Here is an 18,707-nt window from a genome sequence, read left to right as displayed (position 1 = left end):
GGGAAAAAATGGGATTTCTCCTGCAAAAATGAAGTTTCTTTTTGTTTTCTTGGTATAAGCAGAATTGGCAGGTAGGGAAAACATTTTAGTCAGACTATTCTGGCCACCGGCAGACCAACTGTGATTGATCAATCTTGATCTATTTTGGTTCACAAAAACCCCAAAGCTTTGAAGTAATGCAGTAGTTCCTAGTTTTCCTTAGGAAAACATTAATTTACTCTACCTCAATAGCAGCACAGACAAGGGGTTGAATCTTTGCCTACCACTGATTTAGATTTAGTTTGAAAACAGAATTGGCCTGTAGTTGAAAAGGAAAAGAAAATACTAAATAAATATCTTGCAACACAGTTGTTCTTTTAATATTTACTTGAGATGACACTTTAACATAACAAGCTAGAATAAAATGGCACTAATTTTTTTAATTGTTTTTCCTGCATTCTCCCCATGCCCTTTCCTTCTTGGAAATATGAACCATACAAATGGTTTGTGATTGCAATTCTTATTTGAAACTCTGAATTCAGGTAAGATTTTCATGAAAGTGTATATCATCAGAGTATGAGCTTTATAGCTTTGATACTGGTAGTCTTGGCAGAACTGGTGTGTTGCAGAGAGCACTGCTAGGTATCTGGTTCTTCTAGGCTTTAGGTGCTTCTACAAAATGATGCTTCTAATTGCAGAAACCTAGGCTGTGGTAAAAGCAGTGGGTAAGTAGGAGCTAACCAGATGTTTCTGTTAAGTGCTGTTATAGCTACTTAAATAAAAGGATAGAAAAGGAAGAGACTCTTAAAGATGAGCAGAGCAATATTATCTACCAGTGAAAGTAGAGCTGAGTGCTACACATGCAATTAGGTCAAAGATGGGATAAAAAGAATAGAGGAAATAAGAAGGTGGAATGAGAGGAATAGGCATTCTTTGTAAAAAGAGATAAAACACGATTAGTTTATGAAGGTAAAAAGGAAGAAAACCCACCATATTGTTCTTTAGTATTTTGTCTGTTCAGAAACCATTCTGGATGCTGCAGTGGAATAATTCTGTATGCCACAGAGGAGTAATCCTGAATGGTATGGCAATGAAGATGATCCTATAAAAACAATCTGGTTTAATCTCAGAGACTGTTTTTATTGCTGATTCTTGAAGATGCACAACTCACTTGAGGACGACCAAGGTTCATAAGACCATTCATAACATGCTAAAAATTAGCCTTTGCTGTTTGCAGAGAACTTCGACATATTTTGTCACATTAATAATAGCCTTAATTATTTATTATGAAAAGTTCTGGGCTAATTACCAGTTTTTAGTACTTCCCCTTGTGGTCTTGTTTGTTTGTTAGGTTTTTTTTTTTTGTTCGTTTGAAGCGAATGAAAGACCTATTCTTTGTAGCTGCTCCTTAATTTGCAATGCTTTTCCTCTTCAGATTCCTCTCTCTATACCCCGGAGGAGTGTTTCCAGAATAAAAAAAGTGCTGTGTGTGAAAGCTTTTATACAGTTAAATAATAGATTGAGGGGAAAATAGTACTTTTATTTATGTTAATATGGAGTCTCATAAGTGGCTTCTTTTTTGAGGGTTAATTTGTGTGCTGTGTAAGTGGCATAAACCCTACATGTTGATGGAAGAAGTCAGTGTTTGTGATACCTTGTATGACCTCACAGGATAGTGTCCTTTTCACTAGATTCTCATATAATAGATGGCATACCATAACCATTTTGGATAAATTGGGCAAATTTGTTCATGTTCTGCTAACACCTAATGACTCTTACTGTGTTCCTAACTAATATATTCCAGGTTTAGACTAAACTCTGTCCTACATAAGCTGTTGTAATACCTATGTTGTTTTTAGAACTAAGGAAATAAAGACTAATTTATTTCACTACTCTTACAGAGAAACTTGAAGAGCCACCCTTAATATCTGTGGACATCGGTAGCCTCTTAATGTTTTAAACACTTTTTTCTGGTTAGTGGCCTGTGAAGGAATATGATGAAATAATTCTTAAAATACGGGTTTTTTAGGAAAAACATTAGCAAAAAGCATTACAAATATATTATTTTTCCATAGCTTGTTTTCCAGTTATTTAGAATTGATCTGCTTGTCTAAGGAATCAGTTAAAACATTTATTTAGTGGGAAAAGGCTAATGTGTCTTGCAGCTTTTTCCCATCACCTTCCCTACTACACTTTCCAGTGAGTCACATTCATCACTTGTTTTGATTGTAGCTGTATGGATTCTGTCCCAGGGTAGACTGTGTCCATTAGCTTTAAACTGCCCCTTCCCCCTGTACCCTGCCTTGTCCTCTCAACTAGTTAATGTCCCTTTCCCTTGTAAAGATCCTGATTTCTGTGATGGTCTGGTTGGAACACTTCAAAGAAATTCATGCTGTGATATAAAATCCACAGACTCATTAACTCAAAATTTTGAAACAGATGACAGATATAGGCACACATTAGATTAATATTTTTCTTCTTTTTTTTTTAAGGTTATAAAAACTCATGTAGCTAGCTCACGTCACCTTTCAATATGTCAACTGCTAATAAGAAAATGTTTATTTTCTTTTTTATTTTTTTTTTCCCCCTAGCTTGATCCAAGGATCATCCAACCCTTTCTGGCAGAATGTCGACAAACTATCGCCAAACTAGATAATCAGAACATGAAGGCTATTAAAGGCCTTGAGGATAGGCTCTATGCATTGGACCAGATGATAGCAAGCTGCAGCAGACTGGTGAATGAACAAAAAGAACTTGCTCAGGTAATACACATTTAAGTGTGTAACATTGGAAGATGGTAGATGTTTGGTATGTGTATACTGTTAAAGATTACAATGAAACAATTGCATGTCTTAAAGCAAGACAGTTTTCAACTTATCGCACTGGAGATGCTCAAAAAGGTGTTATATTCATAATAATTTGACATTTAAATATTGGTAGTTTTTACATCTGATGGTCATGTTCTCAGCTCATAACTCCCAACTATCACATTAATTTAGATACTCTTTTTAAAACATGAAGCTAGTTGAAAATGCAACAGTGGGTGGTGGACAGCACTGGAGCTTAAATATAGGACTTACATTTATGTCGCTTCATCTATATTGGAGAAGTAGTCACTCTACAAAATAAAAATGTCTTACTTAAAATATCCTAGACTTAATGCACTAGGAACATGCAGAGCTGTAGTTCACTGCAACTTTGTCAACTGCATATTAAGCTGTATGTTTTTATAGCTAAAGTATTTCTGTCAACATTCTGTTGGTTATAATTTGGAAAAATATATTTAATTCCAATTCAGCCAATCAGCATTTTCATCAAAGCACCAGTGTAAAATTGCTGGCTTCTGAGATACATCAATATATGGTATTGTTTCTGGAACAGAATACATCTAGTTTATTTTTATTTTAGAAATTAGGTTTCTTCTGGATGAGTAAGAATCACTTAGAAAATGGTAAAATTTAAAAACTTTGAGAATACCTTTTAAGGTGTTGTGTTAAGGTGTATCTTGTTAAATATAGTGAATGGTTTACAAACAGGATGTGCTTTATTATTTTAACGTTTTGCACATTAATGTAGAAAACTGCTAATAAAAATGGGATCTGATGAAGGTGTCTGACAGCTATAAACTGTAGGTATTTATTTTAAAGCTTATTTGAAAACTGATGTGTTTAATGAGTATTCTGAGCTTAAGGAAAAGAAAACATCTGGCTTAAATATTATCTTAGTATCTGCCCGTACATACCTCTGTCAAATCTGTCTAAGTTCCACCTGGTTTACAGCTACATTTAAGAGCAGACAACTTTTTGCTAATGGTAGACCGTCAAAGATGGCCTGTAGTTTGCAGTTGCTCATATGCTGGAGACCAGGATGCTGTGAATTGATTCATCTTTGCTAGTTCATCCAGTCTTTCATTAAATGGAAGGCAGAAATGGAAAAAACCTCAATAATAGAAAGGGAAAATGAGGCATGAAATTGGCACCGTGCCCAGGTGGCATGTCCTGAACACTTCCTGTCACACCAACTGATTCATTGCTTTATTCTTAATATGTTGTCATCTTCTGACCTTCAACTAGTTCCAGAGTCAAAACAAATACAGCCAGACGGTTGGTGAGCTCCTCCCACTGTCCTTTTATCCTTTCTCTTGGTAATGTTATTTAGCTCATGTGCTGCTCCATGTAGTTAGCTTTTCTTGTTCTGAGAGGGCATGTTGTTTTTATTTTTCTGAGCTGAAAATGGGAGTTAGGATCCTGCTGCAGTATATACTTCAGGAGTTAGAAGGTGGGGACCTTCAGGTTTGAGTTGTGGAGGGATTTTCTGTTATCCTTATGGTCTAGAAATAGAAAAACAGCTAGAAAATCAGAACTTCAGCTGGAGATATGGAATAAGAGATAAGTAGGTTAAATTTAATTTTGAAGGGAAATACTGAGTCCTTGGTAACTTGTCGCTCAACAATACAGGATCAGGGAAGAGGTAGTGTGGTTAATGGTTGATCACCAAGCTCGTAGTGAGGACATGAGTAGTGTGCCTACACTAGACAGTGTCATTTGAAGTGATAAGAAATTTGATTAAAGATTATTTTAAATGTAAAATACATAGCTCATATTTTTTTAAAACATTACAGTGCCATATAAAAGGTTCTTCTTAAATACAGTTTCTGTGAAGAGCTTCAGTTAACTTTATACCTAAGATTGCCCTGTAATGCCTTGTTTGCAACTGAAAGTATATTAAAACCTGTATGTGGTCATTATCTGATGTAACAGAGAAAATTTGAACATCAGAGCTGGGACTGTGAAAAGAGGCATGAGTTTCTTATTTCTGTTTGCACATTGGTATATCATTAGTAGGAGTAAGTGAACAATGTTGCCTCCCTATCTTGGGGTGGTTAGAGCCCCCTTTTGAGGGGAACTGGGCTGACAGTCACATAGGACCGAGGCTTCCTGCTCCATCCTCTGGCTGGTACGTAAAGGTGGGTGCTACCAGTACTTCTGGCAGCGTTGTTTAAAAGTAGAGCCTGTCTTCAAATAATTTCAATTAGTAAGTCTAAAAGTAAGTTTGTGCTAAGTCTCAGTCTCGCAGTGTTTATATTGTAGGCCAGTGCTAAATCCAAGGGAATTTAGCATGATGGAAAAGTTACTCTTCCATCCCTATACTTGGTTGCCCAATGCTGTGAGTGGTAATTTTAGCTATGTTTTCCCTCTTCACTTGAATGAAGAGCCTACCTCAAGCTTACCAATCGCACTTTTGAGTGAGATGCCTAAAAGTCAGTTGGAAAGGTACTTTGTCACCTTGTTTAAATGCCATGGTAAATTTAGACTTTCTACCTTTTGAAGACTTGTCAGACTTGTTACTTTCAAATCTTCATTTTTGCCTTTTCTTTTTATAAATTGTCTATTCCTTTACTTATGATATAGGGGTTTTTAAGAACAGTCAGATAGAATGTGATGGTGTGTTTGGTTTTTGGGTTTTTTTAAGCTTCAGTTAATTAAATGTTTGCCGTTAAACAAGTGATTACGTGTACTATCAGATGCTTTTATTCCTTGATTTTATATTTGAGCCTTAGGAAGTTTTTTCATACCAGTTTTAGCAGTTGTTTGGATACTGTTTGGAAAACAATAGACACTTGTAAGATATTGGAGGTGGTATCATGCAACTCATTCAAATTATAGTCTGCATAGAAATCTAAGAAGAATGACGAAGTGCAAGTGTTTAATTATATTTAAAAATATAGATGAGGACTTGTGTATTTTTAAAGGTGGTGCTCACAATTTGTGTAATAATTATTAATATTCGGTGTTACCTGAAAAAAGCTCATACGATTTTCCTTTTACGTCATACCTTCCAGCAGTGAACTGTTTCCGTTCATAAAGAAATAAAGTAGAGGTTCTTTATAGAACAAAGATAAGGAGCATCTCAATGGTAATCCCATTGGCAGTATTTGTATTGGAAGATGTAGGCTTATTTTCCCCAGGCCAGAAAAAGCTGATGTTCTATCCAGAATTTGAGTTGACTTCCTACTCCAACCTCAATTCCATTATTAAAATTCAAACGAAACTTATCTCATGGAACAAAGTCATCTGCTGCTAGAAGGCCTCATTGCTTAGTTAATCTGCTTGTTCCTGGACCTGCCTTAAGAGTTCTTTTGCTTCCAGTCAGCCTTTTCAATTAACTGACCATTAAACAGACTTTTATATGAAAAATTACATCCTGAGTTATGTAGTTGAATAGTTGATCTCCGGCCCCCAGTGTTTAATATGGAAAGCTGCTTTGTTAAATTAAAAACCTATTTTTCCCGGTGGAAGCTGGGATTTGTAACATAAGCGTATAGAATTGTGGTCAGTAGGTGGCATTATGTAACAAGAGTATGCCTCTAGGAAATTTGGAGCCTCTCTAATCTTTCAGTGTGATTCTGCCCAATAGGTTATCCTTTCCAACATTTCCTTGTGTTTGGGGTTTTTTTTCTTTTTAATTTTCCCTATTAGTAGTGTAACTTCAAAACATTTTGTTACATCCAAATGCATTTCCATCAATTAGGTTCATAGAAGTGTTACTCTTCTATTAGCTCTGTTAAATATAGTAAAAAAACCTGGTTGGCAGCTAGCCTTCTTGATTCTGGGCTTGTTCTCTTTCACCTGAAGTTGTTCGGAAAAGGACTTTGTCACTATCGTATTCTGTACGTTTATTTTCCTCCTGCTTCTTGTTACAACAAAGAAAACCTTAGATTTAGAGTTTTATAGTGATTTGGGGTCTTCTCAGCTGCTTATTACATCACTGACTGCCTTCCCTGTTGATTGTTTGAACTTCAGTCTAAAATGTTGTTAAATGTTCTTTATTGTTGCTTCTTTAATTTGGAAGTAGTCATTGGGAAACATCCATAAAGGCATTATCATACCTGTTATACAGGACCCTTCTTAATTTGACTATGATTCTCATGTCATGAATTCTGTCATCTGATCGGGGCTAGAAAGGCAAGAACTTGTGAGAACAATTGATTATGTAGATCTTGGATTTCTCCAGAATTTATTGGGGCCCCCCCCTTTTTTTTTTGTTTACTGCAGTTTTTCTTAACCGGCCTTTTTCTAGTATGCTGAGATTTTTCTTTCTGATTTGCATACTAGGGTAATTTTAGTTTAATTTTAAAGGTGGATCCAGAGATACAGAAATGGCAAAAGATTCTCAAATTTATGAATAGCCTTTTGGAACTGAGAGTAAAGCTGGAAGGGATTTTCTAGCTCACTGCATCCAGTTTTGTGTAACTTCAGGCTCCGTGCCATGTGATTCATTTAAAAAGCTTACTGAGCTGCTATTTACAAGCAATTATTTTCTTGACTTCTCTATTCCTGTTGCAAAGTTGTATAGAATCTGATTGTCGTAATGTTTATAAACATCCGTTAAAGTAAAGTATTCTTGGCTAGTTCAAATCTATATGCTCTCATGCCTATACTGGCTTTCATTCTGGTGCTTGGCAATTCCCTAACGATTATCACAGCATGTTTCTTCAATGTCTTTGTCTTCCTTGACTAAACAACCCAAGTTCTTTTTGGTGGGGATGGTCTCTTCATCTCAGTAACAGTTCTTCCCACCTTTTCTGGTTTCCATTCGCTTGGCTCGGATAATGCATACAGTTAAAAAGTTTGCAACCTGCTTTTGTTTCCCAGAGGGTCCTCACTCGTTCAGTACATAAGTGGCGCACAGTTCAGTAAATGGTTGACTCTTCAGTATTCTCTTCCATGTTCAGTGTGCATCTTTTTCCTTTTCATTACACTTAATATACTTGTTTGATACTTACTTTGATTTCTGTGCTGTTCTCGCTATAAATATTTATTGCAGGCTTTGCAAATGTGTTTTATAGCATCTTATGACAAGATTGCTTTACATTCAATATCAAATCAGTAATGACAGTCGTTTCATTTTTCAGCAGTTTTGTATAATTCTCTATGGTTTACTGTTCTCATCAACTTCAGCTTCAGAAAGAAACACTTAAAACTATTGTCTGGTTTTGAATTCTTCATTAAGAAAACAAAGTCTTAATAAACAAGTTTGTAGAACTACAAACGTAGTGACCACTGTGATGTTCAAGAAACATGTCAGAGACATGATATGAATGTGGACAAAATCAAAGCTAAAATCAGTGGTGTTGGGTGGTATTTTCTTGCCTAAAGAAAAATACTGTTTCCAGCAGTATTTTATCTCACCTGTTGAACGTGATGAAGAAGACAATGTCCTGGCACAGTAGTTATTACGCCAGCAGCCCCCTATCTCTTCTGTGTATATGTACATATGTTACCTCCTGTAACCAGCCATCTAAGACATGCTTATCTAAGGCAGTCCATCTTCCCTGTTTTGCCCCCCACCCTTTTAGGGGTTGCCTGTTACCATCCACAACAGATAATTCTTTGCCGTGCCCAACTCCTATGTGCAAATAAGATGCCTAGCTGCGATCTTGGCTCTCAAAAAGAATTAGTTTCATGTATGAATTTCCTTATGCAAAAAATATATTCTTTAGCCCACAGTAGTACTGAATATGCTCTAAGTTGGTAAGTCTTGCACATGCCAGAAGTTAACAAGCTGGTTGTTTGCAGAAATTGGAATGATGGTTGATCCCCTCCATCCTAGTAGCTACTTTTCTGCTGCATTAACTTTTGTGATCTTTCACTGGTGTTGGTTAGTTGTGTAAAGTTCTTATAGGGTCGTGTTGTTAACTGTTTGGGAGGGAAATATCAAATAAGATTTATTTGGATTGGATTATAGAATGAAAAGAAAGCAACCTTGACACTTCTCGATGTAGCATTCTGTTATACTCCTCAATGGTTACAGTAAGTTTATTAAAATGCTTGCGTTCTTACAGAGAAGATGGATCATTTCCATGCTTTTTGATTGTCACAAAGCTTGTGTAACAAACGTATCTCTTCTCCTCTAGGGATTTTTGGCTAATCAGAAGAGAGCTGAGAACTTGAAAGATCCTTCTGTGCTGCCTGATTTGTGTTTGAGTCATGCAAATCAGCTGATGATTATGTTAACTAATCACAGAAAACTGTTAGATATTAAACAGAAATGTACCACTGCCAAACAGGAGCTTGCAAATAATCTACAAGTCAGACTGAAGTAAGTTACAACTTTTCAACTTTATATTGCTTCTACTTGCATGAAGACTGTTTAAATAATGTGTCTTAAGAAAATCTTCGGTAATGCATAGAGTTTTTCTTAATGGAAGAGAAAATAAAAGTTGGGTCACTTCAGTTTGTGTGTGAAGTTATTTGTAAGTGTGAAACAAAATATTATTTTAAGAGAAACTTTTCTTAGCGTTTAAATGGTCTTCATATCAATAAAACAGTATCCAAGAACCTACAATCCCCTCTCCTGTCATCAGCCTCAGAAGCCTTCAGTATATTATTTCAAATTTGACTGGCAATTGTATTGACATTTTCAAAGGATTATGATAACCATAAGTAAAACACTTTTCAGTAGCTTCTGATCACATCAAAGCAGAAAAACATGCCAGTAGTTTGATTTACTTGTAGTTCATGAAAAATAATTATACTCAGTCACAGCCAGTAAAAATGGTAATTTTTCATGTAAGCATCTTTACTGTATAACATGGAAGGCAGTAAGTAATCTGTATTGCTCAATGGGAAATACAGTTTTTCATACTACTACACTTTAATTATTAAGCTTTAGATAATTTGTCATGTCAGATACATAGGAATAGTGTACAGTTTAATAATACTTGGAAGAAAAGACTTTGTTTATGCTAGCAGCTAATAATTAGACAACATTGTGACTCTGTTAGACTTGCACGCTGGATATCCATCAAGTAGATTTTTTTTTTTCTTGAAGAGATTGCAGTTTGTATAGATGAGGCAGGTGCAAGGTGCAGGAAGAATTAAAGCAAAATCAGCAGTGCACTAGTGACAAAGATCCTGTTGTGTTTGTAGAATAAATTACTGCTAGGTAAATCGAAATGTGAATTTGTCTTTGTTGCCTGTGCATCTGCTCTTAGTCCAATGAAAGATGACTTTGTTTGCACCATTTTTCACTGTAGGAGGTATTTAGGGATAGTATGTAGAACCTAGGTTGCCATAAATACCGCTTTCATTTCCTATGTGTTAAAGTATTTGTGTAGTATACACTTAATTAATGAGTTATTAGAGGAAAAGAATTGCATCCGTTTGTAACGAATAAGCTAGTGAGGTGTGGAGAGTGAATGCAAAGAGGGTAGATCTGAAGAGAAGAATAAAGCATAGATGTAAAAAAAAAGAACAAGAAAACACCTGACAAAACAAACAAACAAAAAACCCTACTGTATTTTGGGTCAACCTAAAGGTTCTTCTAGCTTGTCTTCAGTAGCAGTTAGTAGCAAATGACGATAATGGGAATCTGATAATGAGGAAAGAACATAACTATATGTAAACATTCTTGGAGGAGCACATTCTTATCTGATATAGAAGCAGTTCTTCTGGGTTTAATTACTGATGGAGGTTTTTTCCCCATGAACTAGTCCAACTTCTTTTTGAATCCACAAACTCCTGTTTTTTGCAACTTCTGCAACTTTAACTGTATGTTGTGTGGAAAATGTACTTCCGTTTGTGTTTTGAACTGGCCACTTGTTGGCTTCGTATAATGCCCTCTTTTTATTTCTTACTACTCATTACTATGAGAAAGTCAACAGTGCATGTCTTGTAGTTCTCCGTTTGTATATGTTCCTAGTTGCTTAATGTTGACTTGTTTGTTGTTTCACTTCACTTCTGTTAAGAAAAGCAATTTCTACTTTTTTGTTACTTGCGGCATATACCTCCACCTTATGCCTTCTCTGGTGGCAAAGTTGCTGTAACGTTTCCCCACAAACACACCAGTTGATCACCTTTTCAGTAGTTATCCTGTGATTTAGTTATGTTGGTGGCTGTGCTTGAAATTAATGTATTGATTGTATCAATAAGGTAATTGAAGGTGTGGTTACAAGGTGTGGGAATCTGTGGTTGTAATTTGTAGTGCATGAACTACATCACACTAGATGGTGTGAACTTCCTAAACAGTATCCTTACTCTTAATATTTCTTGCTAATGCTTTTCAATAAGTATTTTTAAGATTTACAAACAAAGTCTCTTCTTTGCTCTGGATGTACCAGCTTTTTTTAATTCTTTTGGAGAAAGTCACATTATCATTCCTCCTAAGGCTATGTATGCTAAGAGCATTACTTGTCAAAAACAATACCTTAGCTCAAATAGTGGTAAGTGTTCATTTTTTGAGCACTGATACGGATATCTTACTGTGAGAAATCAACAGTTGCAAGGCAACTACTGAATGCTGAATTGCTTGGTACTTCCAGATAGCCTGTTGTTGTCCCATGTAAAATGATGTCATTGTTCAATTCATCCAGATGTGTTGCTAATCTTAGTGAAATTTAAATGTGGAAAAGATGACTAAGTTGTTATCTTCTAAAGTGTAACCTACTTTTGTAGGTGGTGTTGTTTTGTAATGCTTCATGCTGACCAAGATGGAGAGAAACTACAAGCATTGCTTCGTCTTGTAACAGAGCTCCTAGAAAGGGTCAAGGTTGTAGAGGCTCTCAGTACTGTTCCTCAAATGTACTGTCTAGCTGTTGTTGAGGTTGTGAGGAGAAAAATGTTCATAAAACACTACAGGGAGGTAAGTAAGTAAAACTTTGAGACCAAACCTTTATGTCAATGTGTAAATTAACAACTAACTACATATTTTCCCTTCCACAGTGGGCGGGTGCTTTAATAAAAGATGGGAAACACCTATATGAAGCTGAAAAGGCAAAAAGGGAATCTTTTGGTAAACTGTTCAGTAAGTACTTTCTCTTCTGTGAAATCAGAATTGTGGTTAAGTATGACTTTTGTCTTTGTAGTTGAACTACTTTCATTATGTTGTCATTTAAATACCTGTACTGTTTGGTTTTTTTACTCAAATCAGAAAGACATGCAGTGTGCCAGATGGTCCTGTTATGAACAAAATATTTTCTATTAATTTTTCTATTAATAAAATTAATGAACTTTCATATAGATTATCCAAAATACTGTGAAAGTTCTAATTAGTTTAATGCTTTTAATTAGTTTAATCTAATAAAAGATAAGATTTCTAATTATTGCATTTGAATGCAGTTTCTGCATTTGAACGTGCTCTGCGAGCTTTACTGTTCTTTTAAATAACACCTTTGAAACCATTACTGAATATTTGAGTATTGTTACGACTTCTTCTGTACTACAGAAAAAAACAAGAATGAAGACTCATGTCTAAAGAGCTTGACCAGAGGTTAAAAAAAAATAAATTAAAAATGAAGTTGCTGGTAAAAGAAATCTGATTATTTTTTCTTTTTTCTGCAAAGTATGCAACTTATGCTCTGAATGAACTACTAAAATAAGAAAATTGAGCAAAAGTTTATCAAAATTTTGGAAAGGAGATTAGCAAGATTACAATGAAAATTTGAAAAAGGAGCTGAGGCTTTTATAGTGATGAACATTAAGCAAAAAGGCTGCAATGAAGTGAATTTCTACTTTCATGATGGGTTTTGTGTCAAATTCTGTGGTCACTTGTAACTTACGTTGTCAAGAAATGGCGTAGTTAGTAATGCTTTCAAATTTAGTTCAGCTGTTAAAACAATTAAGCTACTGCAGTTTCTCTTGAGGCATTGTTTGTATGTTGCATTTCTTTCTTTTAAATAACCATTTTTTCTTCGCCCAGGGAAGTCTTTTCTAAGGAATCGTTTGTTTAGAGGACTTGACTCCTGGCCTCCATCCTTTTGTGTATGTACTCAATATCTTCTTGGTTTTTATTTCATTTTTATAAACAGTACTTCCATAAATTAAAAACCTAATCTTAATTCATTCAAGCTATATGCCTGTCACATTGCTCTGACAGACAAAAAAAGCTGGGAGCTAGTGTTCTTTGCTATTTCAAGTGACCTATATTAACATTAGTTCATAACTTGCAGCGTGGTGGGAGAGGAAATGTCAACTCGATACTCCTTTTTAACAAGGAGTCTGTGGTATTGAACAAAAAATTGCTGTTAATGATCAGAAAAAAGCCAGTAGGGATAATTTGGTCATCTAATCCACTCTTCTGAATAATTAAGCCATAAAATTAATCGGGTGGTAGAAGCAAATAAAAGGTTTTCATGTTTTTTCTATAATCACTGGATGAGTAGAAAAGCATTTTCATCTCTCTATTGGCTGATAACGTGAAGGGGTAAAAAAGCATAGCTGTAATCAAACATTGCCTGTTAACTTTGATTTCATACAGCCTGGTTAATTCAAGTAAGGTAACTCTCCCTGATTCTAAAGTTGCTATCTCACTTGGCCTCACGTAACCTCTTCAGCATCACCTTTGCAACTTTTTTTGAAAGGATACTTGGAAAAATAAGAATGCTACTCATTTCAGTGTGTTAAATACTGAACTGAATTAATACTTGACTCTATGATTAGTAGCACAATAAGTAAAGCTGCAGTGCCACCTCTTATCCCTTAACTTTTTAAACGTCCTTAATGTTTATGAAGCTTGGTAATAGGGAGGAAGTACTGCTGCCCAAGGCACTTTGGATAGAATTAATGGCTATAAATGTAAATGAATTTTTTTAGGGGGTGACTTGCAGGGCCAGACATGGTTCCTTTAAAAAAAGTATGAGATCTTTTGAGAGAGAGATCAGTTTAACTGCAACTTTTCTGTATTATTAAGGTCTTTTTTTAATCCTTCCTTAGTCATCTTGATATTATTTACCTTAACAACGTGTAAATTAATTTCTTAATACAGACACGAAAACCTCGCAGATTTGACAGTGAGCTTCCAGATATCTCATTAAGTGACTTGCAGTTTTTGCAGTCATTTTGTCCTTCAGAAGTACAGCCGTTACTCAGGTAAATCACTTTTTTAAACTGTGCGCTATGGAAATAGCTTCCCTTTCTGTCCTGCTCCTACCCACAATTCATTTTTCTTAAGGAACAGACAAGGATATCTTTTTGAACTAATACCATTCTTAATCAATGCTCTTCAATGGCTTAATGCAAATGCATGTAACCTATATCTTTCATGTACTCAAGCTCAGATGAACACATGTATTCTGTATCGAGGTGTAAAAGATGTCAGACATTCGTCTGAGCTGCGTCATAGCTAAAAACCAAAAAACTCTTGTCAGTTTTAAACGGAAATAAACTCAACTTCATTTATGTTTTGTCAGATCAGAATTAGATTTTTTTTTTCATTTGCCCATTGTTAACGTGGTATTCTTGAGGAAATAAAATAAATTTCTTTAGCCCAGCATGAGATCATAGAGATCTCCTGTATTCAATTATTGCTTTTTCTCTGACAGACTTATTTTACTAAAAGGTGTATTCTGTAAGTGCCTCTTTCTGGAAAAGTTGACTGTCAGAGTGAGCTTTCAAACTCATATGTCTTAAACTTGAAGCAATTGGACAGAGAAATGCCAACCAAGATAATGGGCAAGAAATTGGCAGTAGCAAGTTCTATGTAAGGTTCTGTCTAGGAAGAGATCTGTCTGTCAGTATGACCGCAGTCAGATGCTGCATGTATCCATCATCCTTCTGCTAGAAGAGATCTGCAGTTAGAGATTTGCTGAGATTCCATTTTTCAGCCCCAGGCCACAGTCCCACAAAGGATGATAAGGTAAATCCAAAAGGAGGATGCTCCGCTGTCATCTGTCAGGTTCACCAACAGTATCAGCCTGATACCTGTTATTGGTGAACAGTGCAGGAGCTGAATTCACTGCTGTTTCCACCTCTGTTTTGTACTGGCATTCTTTTTGATTCAGAATTCCTGGCCATCGTTCTGGTATTGCTACTGAAATTAAAAATAAGTATAGTGAGCTTAGTGTCGTAGATCATGATACAGCTGATGTACCCTTTTAACTTCTCTTGTTATGCTCGTAGGCTTTCTCCTTAGTGATTCTGCAGGAAAAAAATGCAAACTATAGTATCATGTTGCTGATATTTGTCTGATTTTCAGGTTTGTAAGAATTTTACAACCTTCCTGGGAAGTTCAGACTGAGTTCAGGAAGAATTTTGCCTTGCTGTTGTCAGAAAACTAATCACTAACCAAACTGTTAGTTGGTCAGAATTGTAGTGACATAGCTTTCCACTTGATGGCAATAGAGGTGGGATTATGTCATGTTCCTCCTGGTTTCTGGGCTCAGGGTTACATTTGGTGGAAATATTGATGATAGTGGTGGACTTGGAACTTGAGCGGGCAAAGCTGTCGCACAGCTTGGTAGAAACTGAGCTTCAGAAGAAGCTTCTTTGGTATTTTCATGTAACGTCTAAAAAGCAAGCAATAGGTAAACTGAAACCCAGCCCAGAGTCCTTTTCTATCAGCACTGAACCCCTGAGCTTCTATTTGCTTACAATGCTTCAATCGTCTCAACTTACATGTTTGAGCAATTATTGAAATCTTAATTCTACAAAAATACACTAGATGCCACTTGCCCTGTATATTGAATAGAGAATGCAAAATACATTGAAGTGTAATCTGCTTTTATTATATTGTTAGTCTAAATTAACTCCTGCTTCATGGTTTCAGTGGAGCTATTCCTGAACAAATTAAAAATTCTGGATATACAGATTCTCAAGAAAAATTAAATAAATGTTGCTTTTCCAGAGGTTTAGAAAACTTGCAGTCAAAAGCTTATCTTGCAACGCTTGCAATGTGATCACAACACATTAATCGGTCTTTTAATTTAGGTTATCTATCATTAAAATAGTAGACAATTAATATCTGCTTCAAAGGAAGAGCTGGATTGGAGAGAATGCAGCTGGAGAGAATAGAGTCATTTGCAAACACAAGTGCTTCAATTACAGATCTAAAAACTATCAGTTCTCTTCTGTTACTGTTATTGTAACTCTAGGTACTACTGGTAAATGTTTTCCTCAGAAGGAAAGACTGTGACATAATACTTCCCCATCATTGTGTTTATCATTACCTACTCCTTAAAAGCTCTCAAGTTCTTAATTTAAAATACAAATACCAGGTGGTTTTAGTGGATTTTCCATATGAAATAGATGAAATGAAGAAAGTACAAACCTTATATAGAGGGAAGCTTAGTCTTGTTGGAATATACACATAATAATTTAATATATTTTAATGTTAGATTAACAATGTGGAAGAAAATTTTTAATCCTATACTGTTTTTAAGGGTTCCCATACTTTGTGACTTTGAACCTCTTCACCAGCATGTACGTGCTCTACATAACCTGGTTAAAGCAGCACAGAGTTTGGATGAAATGTCACAAACCATTACAGACCTGCTGAATGAACAAAAGGTATTTTTGTTTTTCTTTACCAAGAAAAGAGAATAATCTATTCAAAAGAGTAGAATGGTTTCATAGTATTGTTTTATCAGCCTCTTCAGAAAAAAACTTTTGTTTTTCCAGATGTAAAGATTAGTTGGTCTCATAACTGCATAATAGTTTGCTTTCGAATCACATACTAGTAAATATTATGAGAATTTTGAGCTCTGCAATGAGTAAAGTGAGTCTATCTAGAGAATAGTCAAGAGATATTAAATATCTTCTAAACATTAAACAGATGCTCATATTCCACAGAAATTGTAGAATTATTCTGTTAATATTTCTGCTTTCTGCCATTTTCTGAAGCTTCTGTGTGCAGAATGTGTGCATTTTGCCTTTGTCGCTTTAGTTTGTATTTAATGAAGTTGTTTTGTTACTTCTCTAGATGTTTGCAGTGCTGCTTGAAGTCCTTTTGGCACAAGCAGTTAAGGAGAATTTAGAGCCTTGATTGGTTGTCTCCATTAGCATGAATATTGATGTGTCATCTACTCCTTTGTTGCAGTCCTGCTTTTTGGGGAGGGTAAGAAATACGTGCATGCAGTCTCTTTCTTTGAGTATGGAAGGAACAGATGGCAAAAAGAACTCTTCCTAGCTTCACTCTGCCTGTCAAGCAGATTCTTTCCCGTAGAAATTCTGTTTCTGCCAATCACTTTTGATTGCTTCTATGCATCCAGCCTCTTTCATAATACACCAAATGGGGTCCTTTTAGCTTCTGATTGTAGTCTGTCCCAGTGAAACCCTGGGTGAATTTAGCAATGCTTAAAATTATACGTGAAGTTGACTGCTTCAAATTGGGTTTCTTTAGCAGTTTTGCTGTAGAAAAAAATGTGTCATTTTTGTGGGACTCCATGTTATCATCTACAGTGTAAGTGTTTGTATGCATTTTGATGCTGACTAGAAGCATCTTCTGTAACTGCCAAGGTTATGGACTTGTTCAATTTTGAGTTAGCAAATTCCTGCTTAAACCAGGTGACATGAAGTCCTCTATCTTCTTACTCCTCTGGAACTTGAACAAGAGATTTACTGGAAGTCTTTCATTTATGTAAAATATGAGATCTGGGCTGCTGTTTGTCCTGTAATATAGAAAAGGTGTGTCATTTATGTCATATCTTAGCTTTTTTCTGTCTTTATGAAGATTTGTTTTTATGTGAACAGCCGTTAAGAACAAAAGTGTTAGGGCCTGATCAATGTATTAGCCAATGGAATGGCTAGGAGTGGTGTAAATCTTGTGAAATCTGTAGAGTTTTCTGAACGTGCTCTTCCAACAGACCGTGCTCTGAGATATAGAAGTCCACCCCCAACTTGGAGCATCCTGAAATTTATCTCATAAGAAACCAGGATAGTGGCAGGCGTTCTAACGAATTCATTTTTCACTAAGGCTTGCATTGTCAGAAGAGTGTGAAATAAATCAGAGTAACTTTTAATCCTAAATATACATAATAACAGTGGAAAAATAAACAGGAAAGGTGCCTTGCTTGTTCAAGTCTTGATGGTTTGCTGTTTTTGGTTCAGACTTGCTTATCTGAGAAACCTTTATCCTTGTATGGCTGCACAAAAAAGATGTTCGCCAAATCAGGAGAATCTGTTCTTTCCACCCTTCTCTTTTGCTGGGCTTTGACCAGTTTGAATTCTTGGCTGACTCAGAAATGTCAAGTGCTTAGACAGATTCGGATAATTGTCTCTTTCCTTAGAGTAAATTGCATTGCATAGTCAGAGCTGGGCCATTCATGATGTCATCTTGAAAATGCCCATCTCTGTGTGTAATTTCAATGATTCGTTTGAACTCTTTTTTGGAATTGAAGCAAGTAGATCTGTCAGATTTTTTTTCCATCTCAGCAACAGTGCTCTTGTTATTACTTGATGAAAGATACTAGGTCTTTCTCTGTGTTGGTTTGTTCCGCAGATGGTCTAGAAGTGTTTAAGTTATACTACTTTTGCCAACGTTGTTTTTTTGTGTAGAATTACTGAAATAATTTAAAATCATAGAATAGTTTGGGTTGGAAGGGACCTCTAAAGGTCATCTAGTCCAAACCCCTGCAGTGAGCAGGGACATCTTCAACTAGATCAGGTTGCTCAGAGCCCCGTCCAACCTGACCTGGAATGTTTCCAGGGATGGGGCATCCACCACCTCTCTGGGCAACCTGGGCCAGTGCTTCACCACCCTCAACGTAAAAAAATAGAGGGTAGTCTATATCTACCCTCTTTTAGTTTAAAGCCATTCCCCCTTGTCCTGTCGCAACAGGCCCTGCTAAAAAGTTTGTCCCCATCTTATAAGCCCCCTTTAAGTATTGAAAGGCTGCAATAAGGCCTCCCCTCCTCCTTCTCTTCTCCAGGCTGGACAACCCCAACTCTCTCGGCCTTTTTCTTCATAGGAGAGCTGTTCCATCCCCCTGATCATTTTTGTGGCCCTCTTCTGGA

General features: G+C 36.0%; 1 protein-coding gene across 1 annotated transcript in view; it reads left to right on the top strand.

The window, feature by feature from the left end:
• RB1CC1 (RB1-inducible coiled-coil 1) overlaps positions 1–18,707 on the top strand; it is an 82,410-nt gene that overhangs the window by 32,797 nt on the left and 30,906 nt on the right. The window contains exons 8-14 of the mRNA XM_009332052.1: positions 2,571–2,741; positions 8,897–9,081; positions 11,436–11,622; positions 11,703–11,784; positions 12,679–12,740; positions 13,744–13,847; positions 16,136–16,262. Coding sequence (XP_009330327.1) covers positions 2,571–2,741; positions 8,897–9,081; positions 11,436–11,622; positions 11,703–11,784; positions 12,679–12,740; positions 13,744–13,847; positions 16,136–16,262 — 918 coding nt within the window. The remainder of the gene's footprint in view (positions 1–2,570; positions 2,742–8,896; positions 9,082–11,435; positions 11,623–11,702; positions 11,785–12,678; positions 12,741–13,743; positions 13,848–16,135; positions 16,263–18,707) is intronic.

This window comes from Pygoscelis adeliae, unplaced genomic scaffold, assembly GCF_000699105.1.
Source record: "Pygoscelis adeliae isolate BGI_AS28 unplaced genomic scaffold, ASM69910v1 Scaffold98, whole genome shotgun sequence".
Taxonomy (NCBI): domain Eukaryota; kingdom Metazoa; phylum Chordata; class Aves; order Sphenisciformes; family Spheniscidae; genus Pygoscelis; species Pygoscelis adeliae.
The sequence above is the reverse complement of the archived record's forward strand: the minus strand, read 5'-3'. Positions and strand labels throughout refer to the sequence as shown.